Genomic DNA, 12,679 nt, shown 5'->3' on the forward strand with positions numbered 1-12,679 from the left:
ACTCCAATGACTTTCTCCACTCCTCTGTATATCTTCTGCAGGACCCTTGTCTGCCATAATGCAGCTGGATTCCCACTTTGAGATAGAGTTTGTCAACACATTCTCAACCACACCTCTTTGGAACGCTGAGAGGATGCTGGTAGGGCCTGATAGGTTAGAGTTTCCTCTGAAATTGTGGGGCTGTTTTCACAATCACCATGATGTTCTTCGACCAGGTGAGGTCAGAGATCTCTCCAAGGAATTTAATGGTGTCTATACTCCCTACTGCACAGTACTGATGCTGATGCTGAGGGGTGTGTTCTCAGGTCAGGACCTTGAGAAGTTGATGATCCTCTCATTTGTTCTGTCCACATCACTGCCTCTGCACCAGCCCTGCAGCTATGTGACTTCCTTGCTGTAGATCATCATTCCAGTGAATGAGTCTCACTGTGGTATCAGCTGCAATTTCAACATTTAGGTTTTCCTCGCATGTGGATTCTCAGTGGTTATTGTTCTCAGTGTGAGAATCTACTCCAAAATGTCCAATAGAAACATTAGCATCATCAAGATAATTTCATGTCACAGTGAAAATTATTGGCAATGTAGTGACCAAAGTGGATCAAACGAATTGTTAAGACTAAGATAGAAAATGACCAAATCCAGTCAAACTCAAGGCCGTATAAGCTTAGCTTTTTTTTTGTTGGTACGATGAGACATTTTTCTTCTAACCAGCTGTATGTTTATACTTTTTTGTTGTTTGTGTGTAAATGTGTTTTCATGTGAGTAAAGGGAGATGGGGGTTTCCGCATTGAAAATGTTCCCTCCTTTTTCATGAGGTTCTTACCTAAAAGTAGTGATTATTTCTTAGTAGCTATATGCCGAGAGGTAGGGTGCAATAAACAGAGGCACAGAAAGTGTCTCCTACTTATGCATTAAAAAGCCTGCGAGTAATCATTTAATTATTCATCTAGTATGCTAAGTATTTCTTTTTCAATGCCCTAAATTTCTCATGGTTGAAAATTACATGACTTAAAAAAAAGACTAAAGAGGAAGTCAATTTCTGGGATAAAAATTAAAAGGATCTTGTACATTTTTTAAACTTTCTTTCACTAGTTTCTATAGTGACTTGAGAAATGTAGATCGTTTAATGGAGGCTGTTATCAAAATGTACAATCTCTTGGAAATACAGGTGAGAAAACAGAAAACAGGTAAGATTATTAATATCTCCAGTAATTGCCTATGTGAAAAACTGGTTTGGTTTAGCTTAATTTTATCAGTTTGAGCCATAAATATGTAAATAAATATGTAATTGAAATTACTCTGGACTTATTGACAAAGCAACCCAGCTTTTATTATTGTAGAGTCTGTTTAAATTGTTTTAACATAGGATCTGCAGAAATGGCAGAAAAGATAATCATGAAAAAGCGACTTCCCATCAAAGTGAAAATTTTCACTGTGCTGAAGTGACAAAAAACTTTGTTTTAGTTATTGCAAACTGCGCACATTCACAATATTTATCACAAATTAGTAAAACAGAAGCTATTTGTGGAGAAATGCTACAGTAAATATTTTAATGTCTGCCTTTTGTGAATATTATAAAACTACAAAAAAGAAAAAAAAAATCAAGTGAACATCTAAAACTAATATCCTGACATACTGAGACATTCAAGGTCTCTAAACTGCACTGACCTTTATTAACCAAACAAAATTGGCTTCCTCATCACCAGTTGTTTCATCATTTCCCCTGACTAAACAATTAAGGCAGATTTAGTGTCAGACATCCCCTGACATGCATGCAATTAATATTCCCTGCTGTCTGCCTTGTTTATACAGCAGTTGGTAAACATGACTGACTTTTGTTTTAGATGCTCTATGGTGGTCATGCTCTGCTAGAAGAATATATTAATTTGCTGACAGGCCTTGGGCAGCCCTCCTTATTAAAAGCATTTATTTGCCCAGTTTCAACAGCATAATTAATCCAGCCTGAAATTGGAAGTACAGTTTAAACCACTGGCTGCCACTGGCTGGTAGAATTTGTGTGGATTCAGCCTTTAAAAACTTTAGATATTTACTGTCGATCTCATAATTTGAACTATGTTACGTTAAGTTTGAATATTCTCCTTGGGAACACAGCCAGTGTTTGAGTTTTCATTTGATAGTTCAAGCTTTGAAAACAATTGTCAGATTTATTTAATCAGATTACCATATTCAGGAAGTTGCTCGAAAATATAAAATTTTCTCATTCTGGAAAGTTACTTTGTGTTGATGGAAACCCTATAAATGCTTATATTTATATGGTACTCTGAGTTATGAAATTATACAATTTTTGTAGGCTGTATATTTTTGGGAAATATACAAATATTTCAGTGTGGAAAGTTACTTTGCGTTCGATTGTAATTTTTTGGTTCACTGTGTTCATGTTTTCAAGGTAGTCTGACTCAATTAGAAAGTGAGGCTTTCTTTTTCGTAGGCTGTAAGCTGTTGGGAAATATTCAAATATCTCCGTCTGGAAAGCTACTTTGTGTCCAAAAAAAAACATCTGGTTATGCCTAAAAGATAGCAGCTTGCTGTCTGTGTGTTCACTGAATTATGTGCACAGCTGACATTTGAAATGCGTGATTGATAGAGCTCAGTCGAGGCTGTTGGTGGGTATTAAAGTGACAGGTCTCATAGTGGAGAGGCCTCCAAAGGCACTGAGCCCCAGGGAATCCTTTAATTTGTCCTTGTCTAAAATGCTGTCCGTCTCTTGTAAATTTTCCAGAAATAGCTATGCTTATGTTTTGGAGCGGAAGGCATTGGGTTACTCAACCTGCTGACACACACTGAGCTTCTCATGTTTACTGCAGCTAACTGCTAAGCACTCTATGGTGGGGAATATCTTCAATGTCACTGCATAATTTAAAGTCAATAGCCAATACTGTCTCAAAACAGGCAAGGAAATAATTTCCCAGCCCCACTCTCTTCTAAGCAAAATGTAAAAATAATGAGGCAATATGGACATTAGATGTAAAGATTAATTTGATCCTGATTATATGAATGCAGCTAACCATGATCTGAGTCCATTATGCAGTGTGACCTTGAATGTTTCGATGGATGCATGCAGAGACTAGACTAAAAGCTCTGTCCAAACATGTCGAGATATTTTGTAAAACAAACTGGTTACAATTTTTAAGAAGGAAAGGGATTGAAAAACTTATCTTTTTAAACATACCTGGGAAATATATTTGAAACAAAAGAAAAACAAAACATCTAAAAGTTGCTTGACACCAGACACCCTGCTTTAGAGTTACTGTTCTTGTTATGCCAAAGGCTATTTAATTCGTGCACTTACCTGTACCACATCCAACATGTTGCCACCTGAGCCTTTAGCTTGCAGCTTTGTTAAAACCAGGCATGTCCAGGTCCTGACCTTGAGAGTTGCTTTCAACTGTTAGATACATTACTTCTCCAACAGCCCAGGTCAAGTTTACCTTTTAATGCCTTATAGTGTAATGTTGAATTGCATAGAGATTCTAAATGTAGTCATGTTGAAGGCAAAATTGGGATGACAACTGAGTAATTTTAAAAACAAAGAACCAAAACGCCATCTCCCTATACAAAGCCCAAAAGTCTTTGTAGAGGGAGGGATGATTAGTACATGACAACTTCCCAAAATAATGCCCTAATTTTTTGTAATTTTGTTTGCCAAAATTGAATTTTAGACCCAAATCAACTTTTGGCAAACCTGCGATGGTATTTTTTCATTTATTTATTTTTTTTCCAAAATCACAGTTGGCAAAATTAAAAAATGACTCTGGCCATTATTTTCGGTAGGTGACAATATTTAAAGCCTTAATAAGACAGGCAAATACCAAACTAGCGCTTGGTCTGCACAAAGAGTGATGACCCAAATCTATGAAAGTCATCATAGAAAAATAGTTTTCTATAGAGAACTTTTTCAATTCTAGCGTCCAAGAAGCTGTGGAGTGTTTCAAATAAATCTCTAGTCTAAGGCAGCTCATTGAAATTCAAGTCATGTCTGGCATCCTTAACTGTGATAAAAGTATAGTTACAGGTATTTAGAGGTCAGTGTAACTTAAGCATTTTTTTGTATATAAAACTAAGACTTGCCTTTCTTAATTGTCTGCAAATCAACTTTCATTTTCTGTTGTGCTTCAAATGGCATCAGCAGTTCTAGTTCCACTACAGGGTACGCAGGGAAAAATGTTCTGAAATCCGCTATGACTCGAAGGGAAATATTTGTCCTCTGTAATCTGCTTCTTTAAATGATACCTCCCTCTTAATCTTTGGAGTTTGGTGAGTTTCATTATGACAGCCAGGGATCCATTCGCACAGCTCCAAAAAAAAAAAAAAAAAAGAGGATTTCATTATCTCATCACTGCTGCTTTATGGGCTTTTGCCTGGTGGAGCCATTTCTGATCAGAAGCTTTTTCGTGTCGGGCATTTTAGCTGTCATCAACATCGCTGACTCAAACAAGCATAGGCTTTGTTTAGACGGAGGATGCTGGAGTACTGAATTCTTTGGTACAATTATGCAGCTGTTACTATTTGTTTTCACTAATGAGGAATTTACAGTGAATTGGGTTGCTGAAATAAAAATACTTAAGTCCTTCTGATATACATGTTTCTGTGTCAGTGAGGCTCAAATTACAGGCCTTATTCATTTCATGGATACCCCAGGGCCAATTCCATCGGGTAATGAATAATACGGCCGACTGGGAGGATTCTCTCACCCTATCTTCCCTCGTTGCATGAACCTGTAATAAATTTCCCGCCAATGCCATATGGTAGCAAGTCAAGTGTGGAATTTAGTACGTTGTGTTATTTATTTATTTCCCAGGTGTTGCTTTTCTGTTAGTGATTTATGTGTTATTGTGTATGATCTGCTGCTGGGATCTATGACACGGGGTGCGGAAGGTTTTTGGAAGAAAGCCCAGACTAAACTGAAGCCATGGATTCAGAATAATGTTTCAGATTCAGTGGCGCTATAAGCTCCATCCACAAGCGTTTTTGTTTTCTATTTTTATTCACCGGAAAAGGAAGCTCAGGCAAATTTTGGTTCACATGAATGAGTTTAAAAAAGAGGAAGCAAGCAGAAATAATTATTAGGAAGAGATATAAGTAATTTGCCAATTTATCCACAAAGAAAAAAAAAATAGAGACCCATTTAATCAGTTGTATATTGGTTTTGAATGCCTTTTTAGTTTTTATTTTGTTTAGTTATAAATAGGTTTTTGTTTGAATTTATTCAAGCTGACAGTATACTTCATAACTTTTTGACGCTTAGATAGAATTTTGAACTGCCATGTTGCTGAAATATACCATACACAGAAATCAAGGCAAATAATTATCCCGAGTGGAGAAGATGAATAAAATCAAACTAATTAGAAATAGACTAATTTGTAAAAAGCGTATATTCTGCTTAGTGTGAAAACAAAAACAAGAAAACAACAAATAAAGTTCTATTCAATTATTACAAAGACATGATGAAACTCAGTTTCTTTTTCAGGACATTTGACAATTATGGTATTCCTGGTAAAAGTATGGAAAAACCTGTAAAATAAACAGAATTACTCCCTGTTAGATAAATGTCCTTAGGCAGTTTTATTTTTCATATTATAGTCATATCTTGTTGCAGTTTTCCACCTTTTTCTAGATCTACACACATCTGCCTTACTTGAATGACATGTTCTGGTTTGTTTCATATTTTGAAGAGTTAGAAGAGAGTCGTGGATTGTTAATTAAAATTTCAAAAATGTATCCATTAACCATTGGAATCAGTTTAGTCAAATCTGTTAATTTTTGTGGGATTAAATTTATGTCTTCATGCCAGTACAGTTTTTTGTCATTCAGGTAATCACGTCCCATATAAAACAGTTGTTATCCATTTGTCTTTATTAAGCTATAAAAAGCTCAGATCAATAAGATATTTGATTGATTTCAGGAAGTAAACAGATTATTTAGTTTCTTTTCAATCTTCTTTCAGCTTTCTCTTGATATTAGAATTTAACCTTGGAACTCTCTCAACTTTCTTTTAGTTTTAATTGCATTGAAAGACACCATACCACAGGAATATTACACTTCTACATAACCTTAATATGCATTTATCCATGTAACCTGCTCAGTTCCATCACAACACAGCCGACCTACTGCAGATTCTTTTGAAATGTTGAAAGATTATATTACATAAGTGCCACAGCTCTCAGATGGCATGAATGATACACCTGTGCATCACTGAAACGGAAACAATGGAACTCCAAGTTAAATATCACAGCAATCACACAATACTAACATCACTTAACCTCACATTAAATTATGCAGATAGCTTACTCATGTCAGTATTCTGAAACGACAGCTTAATTCACCGTCCTCAATCTGAATAATTCAGTGAAAAAATATCTAACCAATTAGGGCACTCTTAGACCACTAATATTTTCTTCTTAAATTGTCAGTTGAACATAAAAGAAATTAAAATAGATGGTGACAACACAGAAAATTGCCTGACTGTGATGAAGTGAGTGGAACACTGTGAAGTTCACCCTCTTATTCTTAGTATACATGCAGTATTTAGAGCAGGAGTGCATGACATTTGACTCATGCTTCAAAGAAATGACAGAACTTAACTTTCACAAAATATCTTTTGTTTGTAACTTTTTGAGCAACATAGCTTTGTTTTGTTTTTGTTTTTCTTTCAAAAGACTGGCATGCCATACAACATGGGGAACATAGCCACAGCAGCTTTGGTCACCAAAAGATACTTCCAGAGTCTAAGCTTTAGACTCTGGTATTCTGGGTGTTCAAAAATCAAACAACTCCTTTTTAGGTCAAACAACCATGAAAGGAAGTAAAGCTGCTTTCTGTTAAAGCATTTAGGATTATCTTAAGCTTGCTGGTTAGATATCGCAAAATAAACATGCTTAGTTACTCTCAATTGTTTTTGTTAAACATGTTTTTGCACAAAACATTTTAGTGCAGATCACTACACAATGTTCCAGTTTTTGAAATAAGTCTGTAAAATGTTGCAGTGTGACAGCTAATTGATCAATGACCCAGTGATTTGTATTTTACAGTTAATTTATTTTGAATTCAAGCTCCATTAAATAGAAAACAAAATATAAAGTTTTGATTATTCAATACTTTTCTGCTGGATAGATATTCGTTTCTCTCTCTCTGATGTTCTTTTATTTGAAAAGTAAGTGTTTTATTGCATGTTGAAACACGTCTGTCCCTCAAGAGCTCTCTGATGATTGAATTTCCTCAGCTCATGGCAAACATTAAATCGTGAAATCTCTCTCCTCTCGATAGACAAAGCTACGATGGTTTGGAGAAGAAGCTAAAAGAAGTCTTCAGTGAACGAAGCAGCATCTTGCATCAGCTCTCAAAGACATCAAAGGAACTGGACAGCATAAAAGGCAACCTTCAGGTGAGAAACATACTGCTTCTCTTTATAATTCAGCACGATAAGCATCATGTTCCAGCTGGTAGTTTTGAGTTGTAGGTCAATGATAAAATAAATAAATAAATAAATAAAATCTTAGCTTTTTGATCATTATACTGTAAGCCAACTGATTATTATTTAATGAATATGTGAAGAGCTTTGCCTGAGCCAAAAGGTGAAGCTCTCAATTTAGCGATCGATCTATGATCCTACCCTCATCTATGGCCACAAGCTTTGGAAAGTGACTGAAAGAATTAGATTCCTGCGTCTGAGATTTTAAATGCAGAATACACACCAATACTACATAAACAGTGTGGGCTTGGCATGCAGAAACACGATAATAAATGAAAACGTCGTTAGAGCTACAACAGAAAGATTTTTTCACAATCTGTTCTTCAAAATTCTCAACATATTTCCAATGGGAGTTTTAATTGCAATCATAAGTATTTAGATTGAACTTTTTGTTTATTTTAAGTTGCAATTATTGATTCCACTGTGTTCTTTAGATTTCATTGGATAGTTGTACTTTGTTGTTGTTCTCTTAGGTTTAGGTTTTATTTTTAAGTTTGTTGTTGTTTACATCAGCTCTGTACAGAGTAAACTTCATAACTTTTTATTTTATACGAGGGATTTCCTTTGCCTCGGGTTCAGTTTTAAAAGCTCCAGATTGCAGCAGATAGCTAGCAGATTGCCACATCTGCATCTGCTAGCTCTTCCTGAATTATTAAATTATTGGATTTCCCAATCACCTCTTGCAGTTACGACATTCCTCTGCTTTGCTCTGTCAGGAGAGTTGAACTACGTAGTAATAGTTTAGTATCCAAATTCAGAGCATTCTCTGAAACTGTTTCATTTGTTATGAGTGTCACCCATTTCCTGAAGTAAATAAGACAAAAATGTATGTTATCATACAGATGGGTTGAAAGCTGATATTTACTAGTTTTAAAATTTGATAAACATTTAATCAACATCAGATTATTCAGTATTTATGACAGAATTAAGACGTAGATTTCAATAGCATTTTAATTTATTGTTAATAATCAGTGACCTCCAATGGCTTTTCAGTATATTTAGGAGCCTAATGGATTTTCAACGTCTCAAACTACCACTCCTTATTTTGTCATATTTTCTACAACAGTTATTGCATTTAGATGTATCAAGCTATCATCAAAGTGTTAGGATTGGTTTTGTGTTTTGTTATTAGTGTTCATTAGTCTTTTATATTAGTTCTGCTGTGTTTCTGTTTTTCCTTCAGTTCCTTCTTCCACAGCTGTACCTCCATTTTATTTTATTTTTTTTAATCATCCTAGAGGAAGTTTACTAAGTCATGATGTAATCATCAGTGCTTTTCTGAGTTTTTCTGAAGATTTTGTAATTTTAGTATGCAAACTTTTGACTTTGAAGTTGTACAGCAACTTTGTAAGGGGAAGATGGGATAAATTATAAATGAATGGATGCATATTCTTAATATTCTATCACTTAACAAACAAAAACCTTATATGTTTAGTGTGATTTCATATCCTGCAGGAAAGAAAACGTTATGATACATTGGACATATCTCAGCAAAAAAGTTGGTTGAGTAATATAAAAGAACCCTGGACACTTTAAAATTGCTCAGTATTCAGATGTTAAAGTGTTCTGAGAATTTTTGCATAACACAATTATCTCAACCCAGGGCATTGCATAGCAAATTCTGATTATTATTTAAGACTAAGCTCATTATCTGAAGTAAATGGAAATTAATTTATACAATTTAATTTAATTATGTCACATTTTTCAGTCACAGTGATCAAATCAAAAACGTTTGTGGAAAAAATGCCACCTACCTTGATAAGTAGACCATGGTTCTCTTACTGTTGATGTTTTAAAATTTTCTGGCATAACTAATACCCAGCGAAGAATAGTCCATTTGTAATTGTGTGTATTTCCAGCTCCACTATGAGCTTTTCATATGTCTGTTAAAAGATGTAAAGACTCAGGTCGTCTGGCCACCGTCATCGAGGACACAGGATTTGATGTGTGTTCTCTCCAGGCAAGCAGAGCTGGCACCCATCTTTGCCCTGGAACCTGCTCCTGCATGTTGGGCAGGGCAGAGGTTGGGTTAGATTTAAATTAGTGGGCTGTGGAACAAATCTATGCTTTAGAGCTAAGGATCCATCTCCATAAATATCATTAACTTTTTAAACAAAATCAATGTCAGCAGCATAAAGCAGTGCTATGTTTCTTCAAAAGACAAATGAGCGAATGCTTATCTTTCTAACAAGTTGGCCTCTAGGTCCAGGTCAGCAACCTCAATAATTAAACTTTCTGTGAAAAGGGGGAGTTTTGCTTGGCAGCATGCTCCAGTGATGTTGTTAAGAAGTTAACTGAGTTCAAAGCAGTTCTTATGTTGTCACGTTTTCTTAGCGTTATCTGCAATATAAAGTATGACTGAACATTATTACCCAGTTATGTAGACTGAATAAGCTCCAATGATTCTAAAGAGAAGATTGCATGGAGTGAATTTTTATTCATAATACAATGATGTTATAAGATGATTTACAATCTACCTGTGATGCAATTCGAACATGCTGTTTGTTTTAAATAAAAATCATCCATTAAACTACCTAAGAGACTTTAAGACAACACTATTCTTGGAGAGTGAAACAGGGTACTGTTTTGCTTAAACAAGTAAAACATTTTACCTGCAGATAATTACTGAACTCTGACATTATTTAAGACTAAAACATATTCAGTTGTTTTGGAAAGACCACAGTCTTCAAGAATAATTGCCTCTGTTTTGAATTAAGTTTGATGGAACAGGATGTGTTGGTGTTATGCAATTTGTATGTTACCGTTCTTAATGAGAGTTATGCTTTACTCTGTTTTGTATTTGCATCTTAAATGTTTTGTAATATTATTCATGCTATTCATTTAACTAAAAGCATGCCTCTATAATATTCCAAATTAGCTAAAATTATCAGGTGCAGTTGTTTGGTAGTCCCTATACAAATAAGCTAAGAAATTAAACTATTTTAACAGAAAATAAATGTGCTTATTTTTAAAAGTGAAATAAATGTTCAGATTTAGTCCTGATGTAGAACTAAAACAATCTTGAGATAGACAATTTTACCTCTCTTTAATGTCTAAACAGTTTAAAGTTGAGCAAAGTACAAAAGAAAAACAAGCAAACAAACAAAAAACATATAAGTGTCTCTTCACCAGTTTGGTATTATCTAGAGACTTTGGAGGGGAGTATATTTCCTCCCTGCTATTGGGTAGATTCAACCATAATAACCAACCTGTCAAAGCAAAGTTGCCACAGTAAAAGCTCTAATGGGGTACTTTTATAACAGAATCCAAGATGATTGCAGCAGATCCATTAAATTCACCAAACTGTGTTGCTCTTCTTGAACCAGAATTTTTTTCCAGTAAAATCTCACAATTGTCGGGTCGTCCTAAGATCTAAGTATTATTGAGGCTTTATCAAAACCTTGAAATTCATGTGATTTTCTTCTATCAACAATAAGTAAATCATGCAGTGTGTGGGGATGTTTTCTCTGATAAAAATAGGCCACTGCCACCAGGAGTAATGGAGTCTGTATGTGGTCTGCAAAAGACGTTTATGAAGGACTTATAAATCAAACAAACACCCAACTATGTACACTTATTCAAGATCAAGTTGGCTTTGCTTGTAAACAGAAATGAGAACAGATGGCAGCAGCGAGAGACAGAGACAAAAAGTTGCTATTTAAGTTGGATGGTTTCCAGCAGTCTTCAGCCTGCACATTAAGATAGGGTGCCACCTTTGTGGGTCATGCTGTATAAGCTCAGACAGACTGTGGTATTTGGAGGTCATTTCAATGGCTGTGATGTTATTTAGGTAGGTGTGTTGAAGTCTTGATGACATGTAGCGCATGTGACTCAAAACTTCCCCATCAGAACATTACATAGAAATTAATCAGCTATATTTATTTAAAATAAATGGAATTATTGATGTGGTTGTTCTGGTAGCCACTGTCACCAGCATCTGTTTGCTTGAATTTTTATATTTTTCTATCAATATCGTTAGCATAGTTTTGTATGCTCTGGGTGCATAGGTTCTCCTCCTTTGGGAGAGAAAAAAAAGACAGTCAGTTTGTATTGACTTGTGTTAATTAGCACAGACTTTCAAGCATATTTTAAAAACAAACTCTCCCTTTGATTCCAGATTTCCCCCAGAAGTCTGCGCTTCTCGGCTCCACTCTGAACTAATATAAGATCTCAAAGGGCTTTTGGGGCAATCAAATATATCACTAATTCCTAATTACCCATCAGGAATCTGGTTAGCCACCAGCAGAAACCAATCTGTGGATCTGTGTGTGCGCTCATTAGGACATTCATCAACAGATTGTTAAAAGCAATACAATTTAGAAAAGGGACATCAACAGGATTCCACATCTGTTGCACATTATTTTAACACTTTCCTCAATTATTGTATCATTTCAGATAATTTTCACACCGATTGGATTCAAGTCCATCTTTACTAAATCCCTTGGAATTGTAGGAAACATGTACTAGAGAGAGCCAGTTCAAATGTGAATGCACTGTGTTTGATGCTTTGAATTGCCATGCAATATAGAAAACTGTGCCTTTGCTTGAGAAAAAAAATAGTGTCTTTTGTTTTCTTTCAGTCCCTAAAAAATGATGAATCAGTGGCCAAGAAGGATGTGCAAAGGATTCTGGAGCTCAGCCACAAACAGAGGTAAAACGAGGCATCATGGCACCATGGAGGATTTAGAAAGTATCTTGATCATTGTCTCCTAATTTGCAATGTTTTCTGCTATGATTTGCAAAATTGTGTTTATATTTATCAATAAAATAATAATATGTTAAATTAGATAGATTTTAAGAACTTGAGCTTATTTTTTCTGGTATTTTATTTTAAAAATCTAAAGTTTCAGTTTTATATACATATATATGCCAGCTGAAACCTCAGCCACAGTGTAATTTCTAAGATAGTTTTGCAAGTTCTTTTGGAATCAAAACATAAAAGTCTGAACCCATCCTCATAAATGGCCTCTGGTCAATTTGATATGTTTCTTTTGTCTAACCATTGTTTTTATGTACTTAAGCAACCTGTAAGAATTAACTTGTGTCAACTTAATAGATGTCTTTAGTTTGCTTTTAACAGAAGCCATGAAACACTGATCCACAGAGGAGGAATTTATAGAAAAATTACATACAAAAAGTACATCACTATTGCAGTTTGATTTTGTTTTATGTTTTGGTCCTTTATGTTGA

The 12,679-nt window shown here is 35.0% G+C and overlaps 1 protein-coding gene across 1 annotated transcript in view; it reads left to right on the plus strand.

Annotated features, from left to right (window-relative positions):
• Positions 1–12,679, plus strand: part of luzp2 (leucine zipper protein 2) — a 150,047-nt gene that overhangs the window by 64,313 nt on the left and 73,055 nt on the right. The window contains exons 2-3 of the mRNA XM_007540351.2: positions 7,285–7,402; positions 12,070–12,140. Coding sequence (XP_007540413.1) covers positions 7,285–7,402; positions 12,070–12,140 — 189 coding nt within the window. The remainder of the gene's footprint in view (positions 1–7,284; positions 7,403–12,069; positions 12,141–12,679) is intronic.

This window comes from Poecilia formosa, unplaced genomic scaffold, assembly GCF_000485575.1.
Source record: "Poecilia formosa unplaced genomic scaffold, Poecilia_formosa-5.1.2 Scaffold534, whole genome shotgun sequence".
Taxonomy (NCBI): Eukaryota; Metazoa; Chordata; class Actinopteri; order Cyprinodontiformes; family Poeciliidae; genus Poecilia; species Poecilia formosa.